At 42.5% G+C, this 27,248-nt stretch overlaps 1 protein-coding gene across 1 annotated transcript in view; it reads left to right on the top strand.

The window, feature by feature from the left end:
• Phf11 (PHD finger protein 11) overlaps positions 1 to 27,167 on the top strand; it is a 27,849-nt gene extending 682 nt beyond the window's left edge. The window contains exons 2-10 of the mRNA XM_013034834.1: positions 5,736 to 5,857; positions 9,704 to 9,811; positions 16,435 to 16,568; positions 21,870 to 21,919; positions 22,853 to 22,920; positions 23,388 to 23,448; positions 24,009 to 24,140; positions 25,006 to 25,077; positions 26,708 to 27,167. Of these exons, the coding sequence (XP_012890288.1) occupies positions 5,736 to 5,857; positions 9,704 to 9,811; positions 16,435 to 16,568; positions 21,870 to 21,919; positions 22,853 to 22,920; positions 23,388 to 23,448; positions 24,009 to 24,140; positions 25,006 to 25,077; positions 26,708 to 26,862 (902 nt within the window). The 3' untranslated portion in view covers positions 26,863 to 27,167. The remainder of the gene's footprint in view (positions 1 to 5,735; positions 5,858 to 9,703; positions 9,812 to 16,434; positions 16,569 to 21,869; positions 21,920 to 22,852; positions 22,921 to 23,387; positions 23,449 to 24,008; positions 24,141 to 25,005; positions 25,078 to 26,707) is intronic.
• Positions 27,168 to 27,248: the final 81 nt, after the last annotated feature.

The following is a 27,248-nucleotide window of genomic DNA, read 5'->3' as shown; positions in this document are numbered from 1 at the left end:
CGGGCCGAGGCCGGCGGCGTCGCGCAGGCGTCCGCCCGTGCCTGCCACCCTTGAGCTTCGTGGAGGCTTGTGGAGCCCGGGGAGGGGGAACGCTGTGCGGACGGCCGGTGCTGTTGGGGAGCCGCAGGTCGGTCCCGGGGGCTCGGAGTGCCGTCCCCCCCCCCACGCGCACCCGGGCCTCCCGGGGCCCCCGCAGCGAGCGCGCCGCTGCCTTCAGCCCGGCGCAGCTCCTGGGCTGGGACCCAGGTTCCGAAGCTCGCTCCCCTGGAACATCCCTGCCGGCTGGGGAAGTGGGGTGAGGACGGTGAGGTAACTTTATCCGGGCCGAGCGCTCCGGGAAGCGGAGGCTTGCTGGGAATCGTTTCCCGGCGGCTTCGCGCTGGCAGCCGGGCGTTCGGGTGCTCGGCAGCGGCGCGGCGCGGCGCGGCGGTCTCGCGCTCCTCCGGGGAAGGCTCCTTCCAGCTCTGTGATCCTCAGCTGACACCTGGCAGCCGCTCGGAAAAGGAAGGAATGCCAAGTGAAGGCCGCCCCCCTGGAAGGAGCAAGGGAACAGAAATAAAGCAAGATGGAGTCACAGATGGCAGCAGCCGGTTTTCAGTTCCCCCTTGTCTTTCTAACTAGAAATCTGACCCAAAGCTTCAGGCAACAAAGGAGACAGGCCCAATGGAAGGACACGATTGCCAGCCCCTTTCATCCGACCAGTCATTCAGACACCCCCTCTTGCCCCACCCCAACTCGTAAAGACTCAGTATTTTCAGCAAAAGTAGCTTTCAGCCTCTGAAAAGTTACCTAGGCAACCATTATCACCATGACCCACGTGGCCAAGCTAGTGGGAGACAATTATGCATTACCCTACTGTGTGGCCTCCAGAATATGTAAATTTTAGGTTATGAGCAAATGAGCTTTACGGGTTTATGGTTTTTCCCAAGTAAAACTCCTGTGTGCTAGGCTCAGGACTAGTTCCTTGCAGAATCTAATAAGCAACTGTAGTACTCAGAACCATGAAGGTACAAGGAGGGATTCCTCCGTTTGGTGTTTCAGGAAATGCCTGACTAGTGAAATGGCTGTTCCAGGCAGAGGATAACACAAATAATAGCTTTCCATTCCAGTCACCTGTTGCTGTTAGCCCATTGCTCAAGCCAGAAACCTCAGTGCCACCCCCCAGATGTCTTTGTTCCCTACACCCCATCAGTTGTATCCTAAATTGTCTCATTTAGCACATCTGTCAGTGCCACTAAGCTCAGGCCATCATCCTCTGCTTGGGCTATTTTATTTACTAGCCCTTTAGCCTTTCCTATAGGCAGAGCCTGCACAGTAGCTAAAATGATTGTTAGAAAACACACCTGTCATCTTATCTATTCAAGAAACTGAGATCTGAGGATTGTAGTTCAAAGCCAGGACAACTGGTTCTACCACTGAAGTGGGGCTCAAGTGGTAGTGCACTAGCTGTGAGTGCCAGGCACTGGGTTTAAGACCCAATACCAGCACTAAAACAAAACACAAAAGCAGCAAAGGTTCTTTATCTCAGAACAGTCCCTTACAGTTCACTCCCAAGTTCTCTCTGATTTGACTTTGTACATCTTAAAAACTCTGTCATTTGCTGTTTTATAAGCTCTCTAAGCCATCAAACCTGCCTTAGAATCTTTCTATGCTTTCGGGAAGAAGAACTCATCTTTGTGTTGTCTCATTTTCATGCTCCAGTGTTTAGGTCTGTAGTTAATATGTATCTTTGTCAATCTTGCCTACCCTCACTTCCTCATTACCTCCTTTCCCACCATTTTTGTGACATTAATCTCACTGACAAAACACCATACCTTTTTTTTGCCACTGGAATGAAATTGATACTCTCCTTAACACTCTTTTCTGTCTCCCTGCTGTCAAAAGTAGTGTCCTCTAAGCAGGGGAAACCAGACTGCACAAAAACATGGGTGCTTCATGGAGGGCCTAGAGTTAAGACTGAGAAGTAGTTACAAATTTTGGCAGCATTACTAGAAAGAAATTGTAATTATGGGATTTGTGAATGTAGTCCGTAAGTTTTCCTTTTAACTTTTTGCAAGGGTAAGTGGTATTGGAAATTAAACCCAGAAACCTAAAAATTCTAGGCAAGCACTCTTCCTCTGACCTATAACCCCAGATTCTGTCTCCTAGATGGGTTGCCTTCATCAGGTAGAGGATTGCAGGAGGATATGTCTTTAGAGGCCATAGTCTTAGCAATCCATTCCCAGGGAGGAAGTGGACAGAGATTGTTGGAGAGACTTAAAATTGATGTGTTGTGGGAGTTAGTCATAAATCTCAGGTTCTAGACTTGAGTTTTTGGTTTTTTTTCGAATTGTGGGGTCTGAACTCTGGGCCTGGGCGCTGTCCCTCAGCTCTTCAGCTCAAGGCTAGCACTCTACCACTTGAGCCACAGTGCCACTTCTAGCTTTTTCTGCTTATGTGGTGCTGAGGAATTGAACCCAGGGCCTCATGCATGTGAGGCTAACACTCCACCACTGAGCCACCTTCTCAGCCCCTTGTGATTTTTTAAAAATCTTAATTCTGTGCAACCTTTCTTGGCTACCAATTTCTTTTTGAGAATTCTACAATCCTGTTGTCTCAGGATAGATACATTGTTTACTCTCCTAGGATCTCAACATTTGGGAATAAAAAATTGTGAGTGGAGGAAGATCAATGGACCAAAATGCAATTACAATAACAATCTGTTTTTAAGTTGAGGAAGGAGATGATTTCTTTTGGTCCCTCCATCCCAATTTCTGTTTTCTTCAGTATCTATGCCCATTCTTTCAAGTAATCATTGTCTCAAATTCTTTAACTCCTTGAGATTCTGGTTGAAATTATCTGAACCTAAACTACCATGAGGTAAATTAACATTCTAATATCCAGCTTTCTGTCCAGGAGCATGTGTTTCTCTCCATCTGTTGAGATGTGAGTTTTTTGGATAACTTTGCAGTTATGTTCTTACCCTGATAAAACCTTTGCTAACAGCCCTTTGCTTTGTGTTTCTCAAATCTTCTTCCAGCATTCTTTACTCCACTCCCTATCCAGCTGATTTATATAATGTCCAGCTTAGACTCTTGGCCTTAAGCTTTCTATTGCTTCATTCTACAGTGTCCCTTTTTCCCTTTCCCTCCCTCCAAGCTATGCCTGCCCCATTCAATCCATCAGATTACTTTATGACATGTATTTTATTATCCTAATCCTATTTGCCTCCTTTATTTTCAAAGCTTCTCAAAGGAACTTTCTCATTTCTTCTTGCCCGTTCCTGTGCTTTTCCAGCCTTGAAACTCAGTCTTCTAGATCTACATCTTCTGAGTAGCTGAGATTACAGACATGCATCACCATGCCTGGCCTCACTTTGGGTACCTGGCTGATACTGTTAAGAAGTGATGTTTTTAAGCGCAAATTATATTTTAGATTTCAAAGGCTGAGTACAAATGAATTAATCATATTGATTAAACACTGAAAGTCTACTTTGGGCTGAAGACAATATAAAATTAAGTTTACCTGTTTGTTTTTTGCCTTTTTAATTATGCTCCTGGAAGGTTTTCTGTGACACCTGTGGCTCATTTCATGTTTCTATGGGACAGACCTAGTCCCGAGCACCCAGCATGGAGACTGGCATTCATTATGTGATCCTAAATTGTTACTGGTTACAGGTGAATTTTTAAAGGTAGCCTATTCTGAGTGGGTTTTTAACTCTCACCATTTTGTCTTGGTTAGTGGGAAACAAGGGGCTTATTAAATCTCCTCACTAAAAAGGACCCAAATGCAGAGAACTGAAATTAATCAAAAAAAATGTGAAATACTAGTTTTCAAATGTAATCTTCTGACTTTGTAAAATGAAAGAACTAATCAGACTGAGAGAGAGAATAACAAAAAGAACTTTTAGCTTGTGCTTATAATCTTAGCTACTCAGGAGGCTGAGATCTGAGGATTTCTGTTTCAAAGCCAGCCAGAGAAGGAAAGCCCATATGATTCTTATCTCCAATGAACTACCAAAAAGCCCAAAGTGGAGCTGTAGCTCAAGTGGTAGAGTGCTAGCCTTGGGCAAAAAACCTTCAAGACAATGTCCAGGCCTGGCACCAAAAAGAGGGGGAAAAATAGGACTTTTGATTATTTGGTGGGAGTGGGGAGAGGGAGGGAGCATCTCTCATAAGTATAAAACTTTCACTGTTAAGTAGTACATTTTTATTTCAAAACTAAAAGATTAAATAAGTTTATCTATAGAACATCAAAGAAATGAGCATTACAATGTGCGGGAAAATAATGTCAATACATACTTGTAAACCCAGTAACAGGTGGCTCTAAACTGGCCTTCCAGCAGGTTTGTTGCTCCTTCCCTTTTCTTCCTAGCTCCTCTTCACCTAGTTTTTTTTTTCCTTTCTCCCATTTATCTCCTTAAAAAAGTATTCTCTGCTATCATGTATCTTTGTTTCCTAAACAATCATAATATTGAACTAAAGCACAGTTAAGGCTAGAAGCGTGGCTTATGAGAACCATTAAGCTAATAAGCCTGAGGAGAGTTAAAACCCCAGTACTACCAAAACTTTAAGAGTTTTTTTGTTTGTTTTGTTTTTTGCTGGTACTGGGTTTCACAGGGCATGGGCGCTGTTCTGAGCTTCATTTTTCTCAAGGCTAGTGCTTAACACTTGAACCACTGCTGTGCTTCCAACGTTTTCTGTGATTAATTGGAGAGAAGAGTGTCATGGATTTTCCTGCCTAGGCTGGCTTCAAACAAGGATCCTCAGATCTCAGCTTCCGGAGTAGTTAGGCGTGAGCCACTGGCACCCAACTTGCCAAAACATTTTGAAGAAAGCACATTTAAATTAAAGTATGTTGCTCATTTACTTCTTTATTCTCCTAGAACTTATTTTTAAATATAATGCACCATATAGATACAATTTTGTTCTTCTACAGATAATAAATTACAGGCCTACTTCTTGAATACAACACTTTCTTGTTCATTTGTAATGACAACAGTTATTTAGAGCTTGCTTTGGAAAAGGTAGTATTTTGAGTTTTGCTTGTATTTAAATTCTTGGTTATATTTCTTGAATAGTTTTCTGGGGCTGGGAAGGTGGCTCAGTGGTAGAGTGCTTGCCTTGCATACATGAGGCCCTGGGTTCAATTCTTCAGCACCACATAAGCAGAAAAAGCCAGAAGTGATGCTATGGCTCAAGCAGTAGAGCTCTAGCCTTGAGCTGAAGAGCTGAGGGACAGTGCCTAGGCCCAGAGTTGAGGCCCCACACAGACAAAAAAAAAAGTTTTCTTCATTTTCATATATTTTATATGAATTTCCTTCTTCATCTACTTAACAGTATGCAAAATATGTCTTCCACTAGGGTCAGCAATTTTTTTTTTTTTGCCTTCCTGGAGTTGAGATTATTATAAAAGCAGAAGCCCAAGCCGGGCGCCTGTGGCTCATGCCTGTAATCCTAGCTACTCAGGAGGCTGAGATCTGAGGAACACGGTTCAAAGCCAGCCCAGGCAGAAAAGTCCATGCGACACTTATCTCCAATAAACCACTTGAAAACCGGAAGTGGTGCTGTGGCTCAAGCAGTAGAGCGCTTGCCTTGAGCTGAAGAGCGCAGGGACAGTGCCCAGGCCCAGAATTCAAGCCCCACGACCAACAACAACAACAACAAAAGCAGAAGCCTGCCTCCTTTGTACCTGGAGAAGTTAGTGAGATCCTGAAGTTATACTTTTGCACTTCTCACCAGGGATATTACTTATAGGTGTCTTTCAGGTTGCAGAAAAGATGGAAAAAAGGACATGTGCACTCTGCCCCAAAGATCTCGATTATAGTGTCCTGTACTTTGCACAATCAGAGAATATAGCTGCTCATGAAAATTGTTTGGTAAGTTGAAATTTGAGGGTTGGATGTGCTAGAATAGATAAGTAGTACTCTGGGGACAGTGAATCAGGAGTTTGTCATGCCTTGGCTTTCTGAGAGAATTGAGTGGGTAGTTTACTAACTTGGAATTGTCTTAGGTCTTACTACCTTACAATTAGGTCAGGCACACAAAGACAATGCATGATCTTCAAAAAGTTTGTTTAAAAATACTTTAATAGTAGGGTCCTGCTGGCTCCCGCCTGTAATCTTAGCTGCTCATGGCATTGAGATCTGAGAATCTCAGTTCAAAGCCAGCCTGGGCAGGAAAGTCCATGAGGCTCTTATCTCCAGTAAACCACTCAGAAAACCAGAAGTGGTGCTGTGGCTCAAGTGGTAGAGTGTTAGCCTTGAGCTGAAGAGCTCAGGACAGTGCCCAGGCCCAGAGTTCAAGCCCCACAACCAGCAAAAAAAAAAAAAATTTTAATAAAATATATCAGATGTAACATACAGACATAATTTTTGTCAAATTAATTTTAAAATTTCAGAGTAAATTTATGTTGATAAGTTAGCTCTGAATCATAATTACAAAATGTTATATTAACCTATTTTCCTGTGAGTGAGCATTTAGGTTTTTCCAGATTTCTTTCTTTGACTACCAAGTTATGACCTTCTTCTCTAGCTATCCTTACAGATGAGAATCTCCCTGGTCTAAGTGGAAAACTAAGTGCAGAATTGCTGGGCATGGGCAGGAAGCATAGGCACTCAGTAACTTGGCCAAATTACTCTCAAAAGTAATGTGCCAAATTCACTTCCGTGGTTATTTTTTTTTCTTGATCCTTTTCTTGCCAAGACTTGGTATTATTAGATTTAAATTTTTTTCCTCTCTGATTGATGTGGCAGTGGTATTTTGTTTTCATTTTTATTCCCTGATTACTGGGTTTGTCTATCAATTTGTATGCTTATTTGCCATTCTGGCTTTTGCTTCTGTGTTATGTGCGTAGGATTTTGCTTTGACATGTTGGTTTTGCTTGTAGGTATTTATGTAAAATAGATACTAATGTTTTATAATGCATGTCGGCTTTTTAATTTTATTTTAGGGTTTTCTTTTGGAACTTGTTATATTTTTTGCTTTATAACTTGTGAGGTTTTCTTCTTTTAAATTCTGTACTATGATTCTTTTTCCCCATAATCTTAAAATTTTTCACTTAGTTTCTTTTTATGTATGTTATGTTTTGAAATTGTGTTGTAAACAACTGTATATGAGTCTTTGTGTGGACATATGCTTTTCTCTTGGGGAAACATCTAAAAGTAGATGTATTCATTTGGGGGGGACTGGAGGCATGGCCCAAGTGGTAGAGTGCTTAACAGGCATGCAGCCCTGAGTTCAATCCCTAGTACCACCAAAAAAGAAAAGCAGGGAGAGTAAAGGACAGGAGAGGATAAGAGGTAAGGGAGAAATTATTAAAAGTTGAATACAGTGGTGTACAACTATAGTCCTGGCTATTTGGGAAGCCCAGGCAAGAGGACTGCTTGAACCTGTAAGTTAGTCTCTTGTGGTTTTAATTTGCATGAGGGCCATTGAGCTTAAGCATCTTTTTATGTTCTTATTCACCATTTATGAATCTTTTATGATATAACACTCTCCCCCTTCCCCATGGGTGGTGCTGGGTATCAAACATAGGGCCTAGTACATGTTAAGCAAATGGTCTACCATTGAGCTCCAATCCCCACTCTTGCCCATTTTTAATAAAATTGTTTGCCTTATTGAGCTAAGTTTCTCCTACCTTCTGGTATAAGCCTAGTCATATATATAGTAGGCCCTTGTTATCCATGCTTTCAGAGAGATGACCATAGAGGAAAAACCACAAATGCTCAGGATGCATAGAGTTCTGTACTGTGAACGTTTGATGTTTCTCATATGCCACTCAGTGTCCACTAAAGATACATTGCCCTTCAACACATCTAAGTTTTTACTTTAAGCACATTTGAGACAGATGGGGCAGGAAATGGGGCCTAGTGGTAGAGTACTTGGCTAGCATGCATGAGGCCCTAGGTTCTACTCAGTATCACATAAACAAAAAATAAATAAAATTAATAAAAGAAAAATAACCATTAATTTTTTTTAAGGCAGAGAAATAGTTCACACACAATTTAAACATATGGCAATGTGAGTCTGGCTGAGAGCTCTGAACCAACGGGGCTGCCTAACACATAAAATTTTGGTTGTTGGGTTTTTTTAGTTGTTATAGTATTGTGGTATGAACTCATATTTGCTAGGCAAGTGCTGTATCACTTAAGCCACACCTCTTGTCTGGAATTTTGCTGGTTGATTGGAGATTGACTCTCAACTTTTCTGCCTGGGCTGTCTTTAAACCCAAGTACTCCAAGTCTCAGCCCTCCTAACTAGCTAGGATTGCAGACATGAGCCACTGATATACAGTTATTTTTTAATAGGATCTCTCATTTCTTTCCCAGGCTAGCCTGGACCACAATCCTCCTGTTTAATCCTCACATGTAGCTGAGATAATGTGTATACACCAACATAGCAAGATTTTTATTGGTTGAGATGGGGGTCTCATTAATTTTTTGCCTGAGCTGGCCTTGTATCATGATCCCCAGTCTCCGTCTCCCATGGAGTTGAATTACAAGCATGAGCTAGTGACCCCAATGTGATTTTGTGTGCACACACACATGTGCATGCATGCTGGTCTTGGGACTTGAACTCAGGGCCAGGGTGCTATCCCTGTGCTAATTTTGCACAAGGCTAACACTCTACCTACCACATGAGCCACTTCTGGCTTATTAAAGTTTTATTGGTGATAAAAGTCTCCAGACTTCTCTGCGTGTACTGGCTTCAAACCACAGTCCTCAGATCTCAGCCTCCTATGTAGCTAGGATTTTACAGGCATGAGCTACCAGCATCCAGCCAAAAGGACATTCTTTTTTTTTTAATAAGTTTTTTATTGTGAAAATACTGTACAGAGGGGTTACAGTTACATGAGCAAGGTAATGGGTACATTTCTTATCCAGCATTGTTGCCTCTTTTGCTTTTCCCCTACCATCCCGTCCCTCCCACCTCAATTACACCCCCATCCTCCAGCCTCCACCCCCCCTTCCAAAGAGGACATTCTTGAGAGCTTCCCAGGTCTAGTTTTTAGTACCATGAAATGCCTAATAACCTACTGTAAACCCCCTTGTGTGAGGGCTGGCTTAAGTTTTCAATGTGCCACTTAAAACCAAAGAATCCAGCTGACCTCAACTTCTCAACTGAAGATCAATTACCATACATATACTAAAATGATAAAGGGCATGAAAAGAGCATTTTAGTGATATTTACATAGACAGATTTCTTATAAAAAGCAGAAACCATGATGAAAAAGTTGGACTTTTGTTTTTTTAGCAAAAAAGCTCAGGGACAGCACTCAAACCTTGAGTTCAAGCCCCAAGACCAGCACCAAAAAGATAAACACAAAACCAAAAATCCCTTCTCCAACTCTTACTTTGCTTTTCTTTCTTTGCAGACTGGCTTGCTCTGACTATATGGCTTCAGCTATTGTTCAGAGCCTATTCTACTTTCCTAGAATAGGAAGTCAGAGTGGCCCAGCTTGCAATCAGGGGCTGCTTGGGTCCAATTAGTCATGGCAGGTGAGAGAATAAAACATGGCTGGGGATGAGGGTCACTCACAGAGACACTGGGTGGTCTGCCCCTACACTTTGAGGTGGTCACTATTCTTCCCCAGTTCATTTTCCATTTCTGGTAAGTACTTCTTGGTAGTATTTTCTGGCTTTTAGCTTTCAGTATTATTTTTAAAATTTTTTTAAAAATAGTATTCTTTTATGCATACTCTGGGTTTTTTTTTCTACCTGCAGCTGTATTCTTCAGCACTTGTGGAATGTGAGGATCATGATCCAGTTAATGATGATAGAAATTTTGATGTGGAATCAGTAAAGAAAGAAATCCAGAGAGGAAGAAAGTTGGTAAGTAGAAATGATTTCATTACTCACACAGACAACCTTCTGAATACCAAGGAGCACAATCAAAAGAAAGTCTGATTGATAAGCTCGAGGTAGAGAAGAATCTTGAAGAGCTGACCATTGGAAATTTACAGAAATGATGTTCAACTGAACGCTGACGATGTTAAAATAAAAAAAGGAGGCATATCTTCTCACTTCATCAGGAAACACCAGCTTCAGTGGCTTGATGTTATCAGGAACACTGGTTCTGCCCCCACTCCCCTCACCTCTACTCCCTAATATAAGCTGCTCCCCTTGCAAGTATTCAGGGCTGTAGGCAGCAACTGCACCAAGTTCCCTTGTTCATAGCCAGCACAAGACAGGTCATCTGCAAAAATGGAATAAGAGGCCTCTGGAGTCTAATTTGGTTGCTCCCCTCTTTGTGCACTAGCTGTGGAAAGTGGTTGTAACCAGTCAAGATTCCCTTTGGAGCGAAGGTCATAAGAAAGCTATTGAGGAAGGAAGAGGGTTTACTGCAGGTTTCCTCTGTAAAAGGCTGGTCACCGTTTAGCAAACGGGACAAGTGTGAGTGTCCTGTGCCCTGATCATAACCTCAGTAAGGTCCATGACCAGGGACAAACATTTATGTAGTCTTTGCAAGGTGCTGACATCTGTAGCATCCTGCAGATGATATTACTCCTTGTCAACTTCCCCTCTAAATAGCAGGTAGACCTCAACTGAGAGAATTTTTTTTTTTATTGTTGGTCATGAGGCTTGAACTCAGGGCTTGGGCACTGTTCCTGAGCATTTTTTGCTCAAGGCTAGCACTCTTCCACTTTAAGCCACATCACCACTTCTGATCTTCTGATTGTTAATTGGAGATAAGAGTCTCACAGACTTTCCTGCTTGGGCTGGCTTCAAACTGTAATCCTCAGATCTCAGCCTCCTGAGTAGCTAGGATTACAGGTGTGAGCCACCAGAACCCAGCTGAGAGATTGTCTTTATATGCTCTTTGAGAATTAACTGGATTTGAGAGAGGTTAAGTAGATATAATTTTTAAAAGACATTAATTCTATAATTATATGTTGCCCACATATAAAGAACCCAGGTTGCAGAATAACAATGGTTGACTAGAGGTCTAATGTTCAGAAAGAAGTGGGTATGCCTCAGGGGTTATGCAGCTTCCCTACTAGGAAGCTTGGGGACACACTGGAGATGAAGGATGTAGCGAAGGATGTAAAGTCCCCTAAAGTAATGTTTACCTAGGGGCTCACAAGTGTTTCTGAGCCTGTGGGTCTGTGGCAGACATGGTGCACCGTCCATAGGTCAGAGAATGCAGTTTCTGTATAGGTAAAGTATCTTAACAGTGTGGGGGAGCAAGGTAGAAAGGAAGATGGGGAAGCAATTCCAGAGAGAAGGGGACATAGATGTGCAAAAGTGGGAAGCAAGAAAGAATAGGGCACATGTGTAAGCATGTGACATCATAATATTTGTTCTTTCACTGATTTGCTGGACTTTTTCATAAGGTATACTGTCACTGATGAAACCATTCCTTTGTTGTTAAATAATGACTATTCTGGCTCTTTACTATAACAAATAATGCTGCAGCAAACATTCTGTATATCTGTTCTGGGCCTATTTTGGGTATTTGTATTTGGGTATTTGTAGTGCAGATTTCTAGAAGTTTGGATTTCTGGGTGAAGAGAATTCCATTTTAATCTGTTGAACTGCTGACAAACTGTCCCCTAGAAAAGAGCCAATTTTGCTCCTGTGCAGTGACTGGAGGAGTGGCAGGAATGAGTATCACTGCTCTTCTTAATTGCTCAGCTCCTTGATGGTAGGAGACTGGGCACAGTTTCTGTGCAGCCTTCCCAGCTTCTCAGCTGCTCACCATCCCTCTGCATTGGGCCCCTCCACCCCCAATCCCATGCCTACCACCACAGACCCTCTTCTGATACCCAGCCTCCTGCTCCCTCCACTCACATGGTCTACTTCCTCACACACTGAGCAAAACCCAGCCATGGGTACCCCACCTGGCTACTGTCAACATATTCTCAAATGGCTCACGCCCTTCAGCAGGTGAACCCCACCATGTATTGACTGACCTATGGCTCAGTCACAACCCCCAACAGAGCTATTACTTCTCCCAGGAATGTTTGCTGTACCTCCACATTGACCATTCTACGGTCTCTCATCTCCCTGAAACCTCTCCCCAGCCTAACCTCCCAGCCCCAAGCTAAGGCCTGTATTTTGTTAACTTCTCAAGCTGTATTCATCATATTGTCCACACTTTACAGTTTGAACTATCCCCTTTTGCCTTCTGGAAACACACTCCAGGTATTATCTCCTACCTTTTGGCCACTTCTTCCCAGATGCCTTGGCTGCTTTCTTCTCTGTTCAACCTCTGAGATTTGGGGTGACACAAGGTTGTGTTGGGCTTCTTTCTGGATTGAACCTCCTTCCTGAGTGGGGCCATCTAGTTCTCAGGCTTAATTATCATCCACTTACCAGGAAGTCTATTTGCATCTCCAGCTCTGCCCCAGAATTTGAGACTACTAACCTGATAGATCTCTATGGATAAATAAAATATCTGATGTTGAAGAGGCTGATGAAAAACACAATTCATCCCCCTCCATCCAGACCAGCACCTAATTTACTCCAGTAAACAGCACTACAGAAATCTAAGAGCTCACTTTTCCTCATCACCTCTCTGCCCAATAACAGCACTGAACAATGCCTCATGATATATCTTGAATACTCTATCCACTTGTTTCAACATCACTAATCCACCCCAGTGAATGAACTGATCTAGTTCTTGGCAGTAGCTGAAGACTGTGATATTTGCCGTTTCTCTCTTGCCATCTGTACCCAGCTCACTCATCCCTACCAGCTCATTCTCCACAGTGTCAGAATGATCTCTTAAAAAATACTGATCATAGCTGGGCACTGGTGGCTCACGCCTGTAAGCCTAGCTACTCAGGAGGCTGAGATCTGAGGATCGTGGTTCAAAGCCAGCCCGGGCAGGAAAGTCCGTGAGACTCTTATCTCCAATAAACCACTAAAAAGCAGAAGTGGTATTGTGGCTCAAGCGGTAGAGCAGAGGAACAGCCTCCAAGCCCATAGTTCAAGACCCACAACCAACCAAAAAAAAAAGAAAAAAAAATACTGATCATGTTTGGCACTACAGGCTCACATAACTACACAGAAGGCTGAGATCTGAGGGTCATAAACCATAAGTGGAGCTGTGGCTCAAGTGGTAGAGCACTAATCTTGAGTAAAATAACTTAGGGACAGCGACAGGGCCAGCACAAATAAATCATGTGCCCCTTGCACACAGACAAAACTCAATATTTTCTTATCATGCTTATAAACACTACATCAAATGGCCCTTACCTCACTGTTCTGGTAATAGAAGCCATCCATCTTTTGTCAATGGAGAGACTCATTCTTGTCATAGGACTTAAGGGCTTCTGCTTAGAATGGCTTTGTCCCTGCTTTTTTGCTTGCTACAAGCTCTTATGCATACATACCTCCATCACCACCTTAGGTTTTGATACTTTACTGACCACTCAGTTTCACTAGTAACACAATAATATTGTTGCTTTTCTTTTCCTATGCCAGTACTGGGGTTTGAACTCAAGTCCTGGGCACTCTCCCTTAGCTTTTACACTAGCATTATGCCACTTGAGCCAAAGCTCCACTTCCAGTTTTTTGTTGGTTAATTAGAGATAAGACTCTCATAGAAAAATGTATATACAAAATCCAGGACACCAGAATCAAATACAGTGACGAGAGGTTGTACAGTGGGGGAAGAACATACAAAGAAAAAAAATCACATAGTACATTAAAAGTACATTAAAAAGAACAGTATTTGATTCCGGTGTCCTGCATCTTGTATATACATTTTTCTAATCTGGGGAGGGGAAGGGAAATAACAAAACGCTGAAATGAGGATACACGATAACCCACTGTAACAATGAGATGTACAAGATGGTGTGTTGAAAACGAATTTCACAACTTTGTGGGCGGGAGGTGGGGGGTTGAGGGCTTGGGAGAAGGGAGGGAAGATTTGGGGAGGTGGGGAGGAAAGGGATAGTAGGGGGATTCACTATTTTGCTCATAACTGTACCCCTTCTGTACAGTATCTTTATAATAATAATAATATATATATATATATTTAAAAAAACTCACAGACAGGAGTCCAGGCTGGCTTCAAACTGTGATCTTCAGATTTCAACTTGGACTTTAGGAATGAGCCACCAGTTTTTCTGAGACTTGTGGGTTTTTATTTTTGCTCATAGTGCTGAGGATCCAACACAGATCCTTGCACATTCTAGGCATATGCTTTACCACTGAGCTACGCCCCTGATCTGCTATGAGAAGATTTTGGGTGGATGAGTTCGTTTTTTTGAGTTTTGGGTGTGGGTTTTTTGTTTTGTTTTGTTTGGGGGGGGGCAGGGATTGTGCTGGTCCTGAGAGCCTGGGTGCTGTCATTGAGCTTCTTTACTCAAGGCTAGCACTCTACCACTTGAGCTATAGCTCTACTTATGGCTTTGTCTTTTTTTTTTTTTAAGGGGGGTGCTTAATTGAAAACTCTCACAGACTTTCCTGCCTGGGCTAGCTTCACCCAGGGCCTTCTGCATACTAGGCAAGCTCTTTTTTTCTCCTTGGCTAGACTTAAAACTTGATCCTCAGTTTCTTAGCTGGCCTTAAGGCATTCACTACCATACTCAGCTAGGTCATCTGAATCTTAATCTTTTCAATATGTTACATTTTTCCTTAAATTTTTTTTATTTTTTTTTCTGGCTGTGGGGCCTGAACTCTGGGCCTAGGTGCTGTCCTTCAGCTCTTCAGCTCAAGGCTAGCACTCTACCACTTGAACCACAGTGCCACTTCTGGCTTTTTCTGCTTATGTGGTATTGAGGAATCAAACCCAGGGCCTCATGCATGCAAGGCAAGAACTCTACCACTGAGGCATCTTCCCAGCCCCAATTTAAAATTTTTCGCATTACCTGTCACCATGAAAATGGAAGTTGAAAATTTGTACTGATATATGTCCATATCTTTAAGGCTTCTAAGTTCCTGTTTCCCTTACATAACCCTCCTTTATCTCAATACCATATTTAAAAAAAAAAATCCTAGGGTTGGGAATGTGGCTTAGTGGTAGAATGCTTGCTTGCCTAGCATGCATGAAACCCTGGGTTCAATCCCTAGTACCACATAAACAGAAAAGGCCAGAAGTGCCCAGATCCTAGACAAAACAAAACCTTAAGGTTTTTTTGTTGTTTTATATCATCAGATCTTTCATCTATGTATTAATACATGCATTAGGAGATAGCAATCTAACCTTTCTTCCTATGTATAATACATATCTAGTCGGTCATACCTCAGATTAAAAATAACTTCATCTATGCTACAATTTGGAATTCTACCTTTGTCTTTTTTTTGGGGGGGGGGTGTCCAGTCGTGGAACCTAAACTCTGGGCCTGGGCACTGTCCCTCAGCTCTTCAGCTCAAGGCTAGCGCTCTACCACTTGAGCCACAGCACCACTTATGGCTTTTTTCTTTTTGCTTATGTGGTGCTGAGGAATTGAACCCAGGGCCTCATGCATGCAAGGCAAGCACTCTACCACTGAGCCACCTTCCCAGCCCCATCTACCTTTGTCTTAAACTTACTTCTCACCTACCTTTTAGTCTTCTTTCTATGTGTGCTTATGCCTACTTTGGAGTATTAGGTGAGTTGTCTTTCTCCAAGGTGTTCTCATGCCTATCTCCATATCACTCTGCCAGGGTGTGATGCCTAGTCATCCTTGATCACACGTGGGTACTCTAAATGGGCTAAGTTTCTGTGGCCATACAGTGTCTTCCTAGCCATCTCTGTACTACCTTCGTATATAAAATACTAAACAGACAAAAACAAGGCATCCAATAAGCTAAACTAAGAAAACACTGTTGGGTGGGGGGGGGGCGTGTTTTTTTGGTCGGTCATTGGGGCTCAACTCTGAGCCTGGGCGCTGTTCCTCAGCTCTTCAGCTCAAGGCTAGGACCCTACCACTTAAGCCACAGCTCCACTTCTGGCTTAGGTGGTGCTGAGAAATCAAACCCAGGGTCTCATGCACTCTACCACTGAGCCAACTTGCCAGCACCAAAACACTGTTCTTACTCAGTTGTGGTTTTGTGTTCTTTGTTTTTTGCCCACTGGACCTACTCCAGTAGATTCCCTTTGCTTCATCCCACATTATCCTCAACTCCATAGGGGAGCCTGAGGTGACAAGGGGAAGCGACTGCAAGGTCTCAAAGCTCTTACGGACATAAACCCTTGATGCTCTTGCCTTGGCTTAGTGTCTCCAGTAGAACCTTTGCCTAAAGCTGGAGAAGCTTTCCAGAGACTTTTAGAAATATCTTTGAAATGGGTTTTCTGAAACAAAATATTTTGTTTTTTAATCGGATCATTACAAAATGGTCCATGCCAAGCATTCCAGTCAGCTGAGGTTTTGTTGAAATGAGTGTACCACGGGTAGAATTTTGCTGGTAATGTCCACAATGAAAAAAAAAGGGCTTCTAGCGTAAGTAACAGTTAGATAACTTTCCACTTTAACAATGATTTTTTAAAAGGGCTTACCCAATTAAAATCTATTTTTCTGTAGAAATGCACACTTTGTGGTAAAAGAGGAGCCACCGTGGGGTGTGATTTAAAATCCTGTAACAAGAATTACCACTTTTTCTGTGCCAAGATGGATGATGCATTTCCACAAGCTAATGGAGCTCAAGGAACATACAAGTATGTAATACCACAGTTTTAAAACTACATTTGAGGGATTGGGATAAGGAATATTAAAAGACGTGTGTGTTTCTGTGTGTCTGTCTGTGACTGTCAGTACTGGGCTTGAACTCAGGGCTCTCACTTGGCTTTTTCTGCTCATGTTGGTACTCTACTACTTGACAAATGACTCCAGTTCTGGCTTTTTGATGGCTGACTGGAGATAAGAGTACCTCAGATTTGTCTGCCTAGACTAGCTTCAAATCACAATTCTCAGATCTCAGCCTTCTGGGTTAACTAGGATTATAGGTGTGAGCCACCATGGCCCAAGGAAAGGAAACCTTCTATAGATTAATTATGTAAACGATTTTCATGTGAGAAGGTGGCTTGGGTGATGTCCAGTTAGTGTTTTCACACTACTCTCAATACATCAGGAAGAAAATAATGCAAGGTTTTGTTTGATTTTTAAAGTTTTCCTGCATCCTGTCCTTCCAAGTAGAAAGACTCACTTGCATAATGGCATGAAGGGTCTATAGGGTAAACAAGAGGCAGGGACTGGGGCTGGGAAGGTGGCCCAGTGGTAGAGCACTTGCCTTGCATGCCTGAGGCCCTGGGTTCAATTCCTCAGCACCACATAAGCAGGGAAAAAAATGCCGGAAGTGACACTGTGGCTCAAGTGGTAGAGCACTAGCCTTGAGCTGAAGAGCTGAGAGACAGCGCCCAGGCCCAGAGTTCAGGCACCATGACTGGACCAAAAAAAAAAAGAGGCAGGACTGTCAAGCCTTTTGTTGTTGTTGTTGGCTGTGGGGCTTGAATCTGAGCCTGGGCGCTGTCCCTGAGCTCTTCAACTCAAGGCAAGCACTCTACCATATGAGCCACAGCATCACTTCCGGTTTTCTGATGGTTAATTGGAGATAAAGGTCTCACAGACTTTCTGCCCAGGAGCTTTGAACCATGATCCTTAGATCTCAGCACCCTGAGTAGCTAGGATTACAGGCATGAGCCACCGTCCAAGCTGTCAAGCCTTTCTTATATGCTATGGGTAGGCCTTTGCTTCTACACAGCCATAGGCTCTTGCTGCACCCCTCCCACCTTGTGTGTGAAGTAGATACAATGGCAAGAAACAGCTACTTGGGGAAAAAAAATGCTTCATACCACAACATGCCGAGTAATAGGATTGCTATTAGAAAATTGTATTTGTGTGTATGTCTTGTGTCTGTGTCCTAGGCTCCAACTCAAGGCCTGGGCACTGTCCCTGAGCATTTTGGGGGGGGGGGGAGGGGAATCCGGTCATGGGGCCTGAACTCTGGGCCTGGGCGCTGTCCCTCAGCTCTTCAGCTCAAAGCTAGCGCTCTACCACTTGAGCCACAGTGCCACTTCCGGCTTTTTGCTTATGTGGTGCTGAGGAATCGAACCCAGGGCCTCATGCATGCAAGGCAAGTACTCTACCACTGGGCTACCTTCCCAGCCCCTCCCTGAGCATTTTTGCTCAAGGCTGGCACTCTACAACTTAACCACCAAAAAGCTAAAGTGGAGCTGTGGATTAACTGGAGATAGGGTCTCAGGGGTTTAGGAGTCTCAGGGAGTTTCCTGTCTTTGAACTGTGGTTCTCAGTTCTAAGCTGTGAGTAACTAAGATTATAGGCATAAACTAATAGAGTGCAGCAGGAAAGTATTTTTTTAAATGACTTTTGTACAATTTTTTGGGGGTCCATCATGGGGGCTTGAACTCTGAGTATGGGTGCTGTCCCTGAGCTCTTCAGCTCAAGGCAAGCGCTCTACCACTTGAGCCACAGTGCTATTTCCGATTTTCTGGTGGTTAATTGGAGATACAGGTCTCATGGACTTTTCTGCCCAGGCTGGCTTTGAATCGAAATCATCAGATCTCAAGTCTCCTGAGTAGCTAGGATTACAGGTGTGAGCTACCAGCATCCAGCTATAATTCTTAAAATTATTTAATTCCAGAAACTGAACTTCTCCCATATTGGGCATATATTTCTATAAACAAGTGTTCCAGGTACTATCTTAATTAACTTGTTTGGTAACTATTCTGCCAGGCATATTCTAATAGCTTTGCAAATGTTAATCCTCATAGGAGATCACAGGGGAAGATTCTATTATGCCCTGCACAGACTGAGGCACTAAACCAGTAACTTGTCCTCAGGTCTCACGGTTGATAAGTGGGAAAGCTGGTGTCACAACCTGAGACCCTGCTTTTCACCCCACATCATCTCTAGGCTTGATCTATTTATATTGTTAATAGCCTACCATTCGAAGAAATTTGCAGGTTAATTTTAAATCAGATTTTGAGCAAGTCCCTTAAATATTTTGTTGCTTGAGGTATTAGAAAAGTAAATACGTTAACTTTGTACTGCACTTTTTTTTTAAAGGAGAGGGGACAGTACTGAGGTTTGGAACTCAGGGCCCCTTGCTTGCAAGGCAGAAGTTGTACTGCCATGTCTCTAGCCCTTTTGCTGCACTGTCGTTTTTTTTTTTTTTGTAAAGATACTGTACAGAGAGGTTACAGTTACATGAGTAAGGTAATGAGCACATTTTCTATGGAGCATTGTTACCCCTCCTTTGTTTTTCCCCTACTATCCCGTCCCTCCCCAACTCTTCCCTCCTCTCCAGAGTTGTAAAGTTCCTTTTCAACATTGTGTCTTGTACATCTCATTGTTATAATAGGTCAACCTGTATCCTTGTTTCAGCATTTTGTTATTTCCCTTCCCCTCCTCAAATCAGAAAAATGTATATCCAAGCTGCAGGGCACCGGAATCAAATATGGTGACAACAGGGGTTAGACAGACAAAAGAAACAAAAAAAAAATCACATAGTACATTAAAAATAACAGCAACAAAGAAAAAAATCTCATGCCCATATCTTGCGGTTCATTTTGCTTAGCATTGTCTTCTATGGTTATATATACATAGCTTTCGACCTTTTCTGCTTGTCTGGTAGGATTATCCTAGATGTATACTAGTTACTGCAAATAAGAGAAACCATGGGACCTATTTTTGAGATGGAATTGTTTCCTATCCAGGGAAGTTCCTGAACTCAGATCCTCCTGTTTTATGCTTCTCCTATAGCAGGAATTATAGACACACACCACTATGCCCAGCTTCCTCACTTGAGAGATAGTCTAGAGAACTTCTCGAGGGCTGGCCAAGAACTACAATTCTGATCTGATACTCCCAATTAGCTAAGATTACAAGCGTCAGCCATCATATCCCGCTTTCTCTTTTTGTATTTCTAAGAAATTAATGGGCTGTTACATTACCACAACCTCACTTTTTGTTACTTTCCTTCACAAGTTATTTTACTATGACTTGTGCAATGACTTTTAACAAAACATCAAGAAAAAGAATGAACCTGCTGTATTTTTAAGTTAGAAAAAATGTACTAATCATATACTGGAACTCAATGGAATTAGATATTTGTGTATTTTTTAAACTGAATTAAACACTGGATTGCCTGCCATACATAAGACCCCTTGCTGGTACTGTAAACCTGATAACTTCTGAGGACCAGAAACACATGGCAGGACAGGAGCCTGGGTTTGTGAAAGGAGTTAGACCTTGAGTTGAGAACTGTTGGCATGGGGGATGCGTGGGCCATGGTGGCTCATCCTAATATTTTCTACACTTTTGTTTGCCTACTAGGGTTTGAACTCAGGGCTTCATGCTGCTAGGTGGGCTCTCTTACCACTAAGCCACATGGGGGGGGGGGTTCAGTTTAGCGTGTCTGAGGACAGCTCATCTGAATCAGTATCACTCTTTCATTATTTCTCCTTCATCTCTCCCAACCCCATCATCCCCTCAATTACCCTAGTTCCGTTTTCACATATATTCACACCTGCATTCTCCTACCCTTCCTCTTAGTCTACTCCCTTCTCTTTGGCCTCATGCCCCACACTATACACCCCAAATTCCCATTCCTAGTATCCATTTTGTTAGACTCTTAAGTTAGTGTACATATACATGACCCTGTGTATATATTTACTTACATATATATTTATAATTTAGATCTAACTTCCATATTATGAGGAAAAAAATGTCCTCGGTGTGAGCATGACTGAACTGGTTTCTAGGTACATCTATTCCTCTGCAAATAACATAATATCCTTCTTGATACATGAGTACAACTCTGTGTGTCTGTGCGCGTGCGTGTAGGGGGAAGGAAGGGGGAGTATCATTTTCTTGATGCACTGAAGGGCATCTGGACTGTTTCCATAACTTGTCTATGGTAAGTAGTTCAGCAGTGAACATGGTGGTGCAAGTACCTTTCCTGTATCCTAACCTGTAATCCTGATACAGAGATAGAGATATATCTGGGTCATAAGATAGGCTCTGTTTAGTTTTTTGAGGCATCTCCAAACTGCCTTTCACAATGGTCGCACTCACTAGTTTACACTCCGACCAGTAGTGTATTAGGGCTCCTTTTCCCTGTGGGTTTTTTTTGTTTGTTTTTGCATTTTTGGCTTTATTTCTGTATGTGTGTGATCCACTTATTTTAGATATCCCATCATAGCTAGGATAACACGTGCGCATCTAGCATGTCTTGCTCTCTTGATGAGAACAGGTCTCATGAACTTTTCTGCCCAAACTGGGCACAGTCCTCGAAACCTCAGCCTCCCAAGCAGCCAAAATTACAGGTGTTGGCAAATGACAAGGCTCAGAGGTCCTAGACCCAAAGAGAGATTAGTTTTGAATTGGGGTTGCTGAGAAAGTGCATGGAGGAGTAGGCATTACCTATGTTCCCACAGATGAGGAGAGTGCTGCATTATTTTGTCATACTGGGGCTGGAACTTAGGCTCTTGAATTTGACACGTGCTCTACTGCTTGAGAGCATACCCCCAGTCTTTAAGTGTTTGTTGAGACAGGGCTTCACAATTTTGCCCAGGCTGGCCTTGTACCATTGGACCAAGATCCTCCTATCTTCACCTCCCAAGTATCTGGTTCCAAATACATTTGGCCTTTTCGTCTTTATGTAGTCAGATGTCACTACTATATAGGAACATTACTAGTTCATATATGTCAACTAGTAATATTTACTCAGCATTCACACCTTCAAAGAACAAAGTCATCTCTCTGTGACTCAGAGAGCATAGAAGACATCTGACAGCCTCACCTGCCCTTGATGTACAACTGTAATCCCAACACTCAGGGAAACTAAGGCAGAAAGATCACAGGTTCAAGATCAGCCTGAGCTACATGAGATCCTGTCTCAAAGAAATTATAAATATATTTAGAGTGAAAAACAGGTACCTTTTTAAAGACATTTGAAAACTGTAAATTAACCATTTTTTGAAATTGCACAATTTCAGGTTGTTTTGCCAACAACATGCCCCGAAACCATCTACCATCACTCAAAGTGGTAAGTTTCTAAAATCTCATAACTAAAGAAATAGTTTGAAGCCTGGTGCCCATTGTTCACCCCTATAATCCTAGCTACTCAGGAGACTGAGATCTGAGGATTGCGGTTCAAAGCCAGCCTGAGCAGGAAAATCCATGAGACTCTTATCTCCAGTAAACCACCAGAAAACCAGAAGTGGCACTGTGGCTCCAGTGGTACAGCACTTGCCTTGAGCTGAAGAGCTCAGTGACGGCACCCAGAGTTCAAGCCCCATGATCAACAAAAAAAAAAAAAAGCAGTTCATTTTCTTTTTTTTTTGCCAGTCATGGTGCCTGAACTCTGGGCCTGGGCACTGTCCCTCAGTTCTTCAGCTCAGGGCTAGCGCTCTACCACTTGAGCCACAGCACCACTTCCGGCTTTTTTTCTGCTTATGTGGTGCTGAGGAATCGAACCCAGGGCCTCATGCATGCAAGGCAAGTACTCTACCACTGAGCCACCTTCCCAGCCCAAGCAGTTCATTTTCTTAGCATTGTTTAAGACATTTTTTTTTAGTTGAAAGTTTATGTAATTGTAGCAATGTGCTAGCTACTCAGGAGGCTGAGATATAAGGACTGTGATCCAAAGCCAACCTGGGCAAGGAAGTCCATGAGACTCATTAACCACCAAAAAGCCAGAAGTGGAGCTATGGCTGGGGAAGTGGTAAAGTGTCAGTCTTGAGCAGAAAAGCTTAGGAACAGGCCCAGGCCTTGAATTCAAGCCCCAGGACTGGTACCCCAAAAAAAGCCAGAAGTAGAGCTGTTATAACAACTTTTGGCCTGTTTTTTATTTTATGTAAACAGTAATTTTCCTTTTTAGCATCCCAATTCAAAATGCTTTTTTTATTGTGAAAATACTGTACAGAGGGGTTACAATTACATGGGCAAGATAATGAGTCAAAGTGATTTCTATTTTTAGCTAATCATTCAAGAGTAAAAAGAAAAAGAGGAAGAAAGAAACGTCTTTCAACAGGCATTCATGTACTGGTAATGTGGCTTCATTTTCTTATAGCTGTAAATATATTCAGTCCTTTAGTTTCTGAGCTTCAGGTAGAAGGAACTTTCTTTAGACCACCAGAGTAGATGGCATGGTGACTGAACCTGACCTTACAGATGTTCAAGTCCTAATCAGGCTGAGGATGTGGGGGGCCTCCTCACACAAGCTCATCTGGTTTCTAGATGATGTGTAACGTGAAAATGTTGTTTGAAATCCCCAACACTTTGATACATCATCTCATATAAACCAGAAACCTCCATGCTGTGCTGTTTGAGACATTTCTTGGCCATGTGCAGCATACGCCAGGATTAAGTCTAGGAGTTCAAGGCAAGACTCCTCCCACCCCCATCTCAAAAATAAGAGGTGTTGCTCAAATGCCTCCAGATGCATTTTCTAATTTTCCATAGTTTAATCTCAGCAGTAAAATCCATGTAATCTTGATTGTTCTTCCTTTTAGCCACCTGAGACAATGAACAGATTTGAAAGACAAATGAAGGAAGAGTCCAGCAGCCACACAGGTTTGCTCAGTGACAGCTATAACATGGCCTCCAGTGCTTGTAAAAATGTTCACCCGTGTATTTCAAAGTTGGTTTCCCACTTTATCTTCTAGGTGTGTAGTAATTAATAGTGTAAATGCTGTACCTATCACCTCTATTCGAACCCTCACCATATCAGAAAACCTGGGCTAGAATGGCCATTGCTTCTCAGTGTGAGGAGACAATATCTCCTTACTAAGGAAGCAGTGAGCTCTGCCTAACTCAATGCAGTGAGGGGTCAGCTCATGCCATGCCAGGCCGGTCATGGGAAAGAAAGCAGACATCCCATAACACAGAATGTTATATCGTCTCAAAGTCTTGAAGCTAATTTTAGAAAGTCCTCTTTAATTCATAGTATTGTAAGCCCAGAAAAATCTTATTTCTAATGGGAATGCACTTACTAGAAAAGGCAAGGAGGGTGTTTTTTGTGCTAGTCCCTGGATCATGTTCATCTACTGGACAAAGTGAAAAAGTAATCAAGAAGTAATGTGAGTAGCTGCCAACAGACAGACCATGTCCTTATAAAAATGTTTCCCTCATAGATGCACTCTCCAAAGTTCCTTTTCTTAAAAAATGTAAGGAAGCAGGACTCCTTAATGACTTATTTGAAGAAATGTTGGACAAACTTCATGTTATTCAAGAAAAGCTCATGGATGAAACCACTTCGGAATCAGGTACTGAAAGCCCTATTTCTAAGATACACAATCTCATTCTTTAGTAACTGCTCAGATCTACTGTCTACCACAAATCAAAAGGATACAAATAATTCACAAGCTCAGCAATTTAGCCACAGCACCTTGAGCCCCAGAGGAGCACACAGTTGAGTGGGTTTCTGGAGCTGGATTCAGCCATCTAGTGTTCCACCCAACCCTGTGCACTTTCTGTTGATCCATGTTAGGTAACAGTTCTGAGATGATTAAATGCTATTCCTTAAACCAAGCAAATGTCTATAATGTTGTAGAAAGTTTGGTTTCAATATGAACTTAAAACTCTTAGGGGAATCTGAAGTTCCACTTACAGTGTATAAGCCAGGCACAGTAGTATACACTGTAGTCCTAGCTACTTGGGAGGTAGAGATGGGAAGAATCATTTCAGCCAAAAAAGTGAGAACCTTCCCCCCATCTCAACAAACAAGCCAGGTATGGTGGTACAAACTTGTAATCCTAACTACTCAGGAGGATAGCAGTTCAACGCTGGCCCTGACTAAAAAAGCACAAGGCCCTGAGTTCAAACCCATAGCTACCTATATACTGTATGAACTTATTATCTATGCTGTATGAACTTAACAGCCTACATTGTAGGTGACAATCTGTTCTCTACAACAGAACCTCACTCATCCTTTCATTTGCTTATTTTCTGACTAACAGGTACTTGTGAAGCTTGCAGGTGCCTCTAAGTCTACCCAGAACATTCCTTCTCCATCCCATTGCTGTAGTACCTGCCCTCCTATCTGTACCTTCCAGAGTCGGGAGTTTTGTGACATTCCTGCCTAGTACATTTACGTGAAAATTAATACTGAAAATGCGTTTCTTCCTCTAGACTATGAAGAAATTGGGACTTCACTTTTTGACTGTAGACTCTTTGAAGACACATTTGTAAATTTGCAAGCAGGTACGAATTATAATAGCATAGACACATTTGTCATAAATAGCTTAGACACATTACTTGAAACAGTATAATGCTACTTGGGTGAGCAAGTTAAATCATTTTAGAATGTTCCTTGTTCTATTAAATTTTTTAAGGCCCATTATAAAACAGATACAGAAGGGGAAATATATAAAGGTGTGCACACACAGGAGAGCTCCACATAGAGAACAGCACTTGTTTGGGGAGTAGGTGAACTGCACTACTTTTTGCATGATAATTTTTGTATAAAATAACATCCGTTTATTTAATCCTTTCAACACTGAAAATGTAAAGATTATAATTCTGACCTGTCCCCTCTCAAAGCTGCCACACACAACTGGGCTCTGAGTCATTTGAGATAGCATCTTGCTCTTTAACCCAGGCCCTGATCACACGTGTATGTATCTCACTACACCTAGTGTTTAGTTTTTGGTAAATAGCCTTTGAAGTCTTCTAAAAAGCATTATTTTGTACGGGACTTTCATATGAAAATGACTAGTTTTGGAGCATGTCACACAGATTGTAGAAGAGCTTGGTGGTGGAACCACACTAGAGAACCAGCTCACTATACACTTAATCTCAACTGCCTGCACTTATTCTCATTATTTTGAGGCTTAAAAAAATTCCATGGCCAGGGCTGGGAAGTTGGCTCAGTGGTAGAGCGCTTGCCTTGCATGCCTGAGGCTCTGGGTTCGATTCCTCAGCACCACATAAGCAAAAAGAAAAAAGCCAGTGGCGCTGTGGCTCAAGTGGTAGAGCGCTAGCCTTGAGCTGAAGAGCTGAGGGACAGCGCCCAGGCCCAGAGTTCAGGCCCCACGACCGGACCCAAAAAAAAAAAAAAAAATTCCATGGCCAGGTTGGCTTAAGTCGTAGAACACAAGCCTTGAGCAAAAAAAGCACAGGGACAGTATGCATGCTCTGAGCTCAAGCCTCAAGACCAACATACACACAATTCCACTGCCACTGAGTATTAGTCATGTCTGAGGCCCAATTACAGTATTTTCTTGCTAGGTTCCTATGACACAAACTTTTGTTTTTAAATATTAAAGAGCGCTTGTGTAACATTAAAATTCGGGTGCATTTTTTCCAGTCCTGGGGCTTGAACTCTGAGCCTGGGCTCTGTCCCTGAGCTTCTTTTGCCCAAGGCTAGTGCTCTAGCACTTGAGTCACAGTGCCACTTCCAGCTTTTTCTAAGTAATTTATTGGAGATAACAGTGTCACATACTTTCCTGCCTGGTCTGGCTTCAGACAGTGCTAATCTCATCCTCCTGAGTAGCTAAGATTACAGATAAAGTCACTGGCGCCCAACTGTTCAGGTACATTTTTACTACATTTGTCCATGTCCTTAATATTCTAGCCCCATTCTCTACAACTATCAAGTAAATGAAAGTGATTTGTTCTGCTATGAATGTATACAGAATACTAAGTTACTAGCTTTGTGTGATTCAAAGAAGGGGAAGCAAGGCACAATGTCCCAGCTCCTATTCACAAGACACTAGTTGTTTCATGTGAACAAGTATCTTAGCTTGTGCACTTGTGACTGAGAGGCAAGAAATAGCTCATGATTTCTAACTATACTATTCAATCACCTAAATGGCTCTATTTCTTATCAAAGCAATAGAAAACAAAATCCAAAAAACCGAAGAAAAACGACAGCAGCTGAAGGAAGAGATTGAAGTTCTACAAGACTTACAGCATAACTTGTGCTCTTTTCAAGAAAACAGAGACCTCAGGTCAAGTTCTACTTCAGTATCATCCCTGTGTCCCTAAGGATCATCTGTGCACAACTAAGAGGTGACACTACCAGCAGACCAAGTACTGGAAATTCGCCTGTGAAAGCCACAGAGCTCTAAGACTGAGCCCTAATTCTTATGAGCCTAAAACTGTGATTCCCCAGTGTGTCCCTTTATCCATTCTTGCTGATTGACATTACATGTCTGACTGAATGTCATGTCACTTCTACCTCTTCGCCAATGACACCCTTTATATTTAAAATTCTGTGTGGCTTCCTGCTGGTGCTCCTACACCCCCACAATTCTTTTTTTTTTGGGGGGGGTCCAGTCGTGGGGCCTGAACTCTGGGCCTGGGCACTGTCCCTCAGCTCTTCAGCTCAAGGCTAGCACTCTACCACTTGAACCACAGCGCCACTTACGGCT

This window comes from Dipodomys ordii, unplaced genomic scaffold (genome assembly GCF_000151885.1).
Source record: "Dipodomys ordii isolate 6190 unplaced genomic scaffold, Dord_2.0 Scaffold197, whole genome shotgun sequence".
Lineage (NCBI taxonomy): Eukaryota > Metazoa > Chordata > Mammalia > Rodentia > Heteromyidae > Dipodomys > Dipodomys ordii.
Note: the sequence above shows the minus strand (reverse complement) of the source record. Positions and strands in the feature narration are given on the sequence as shown.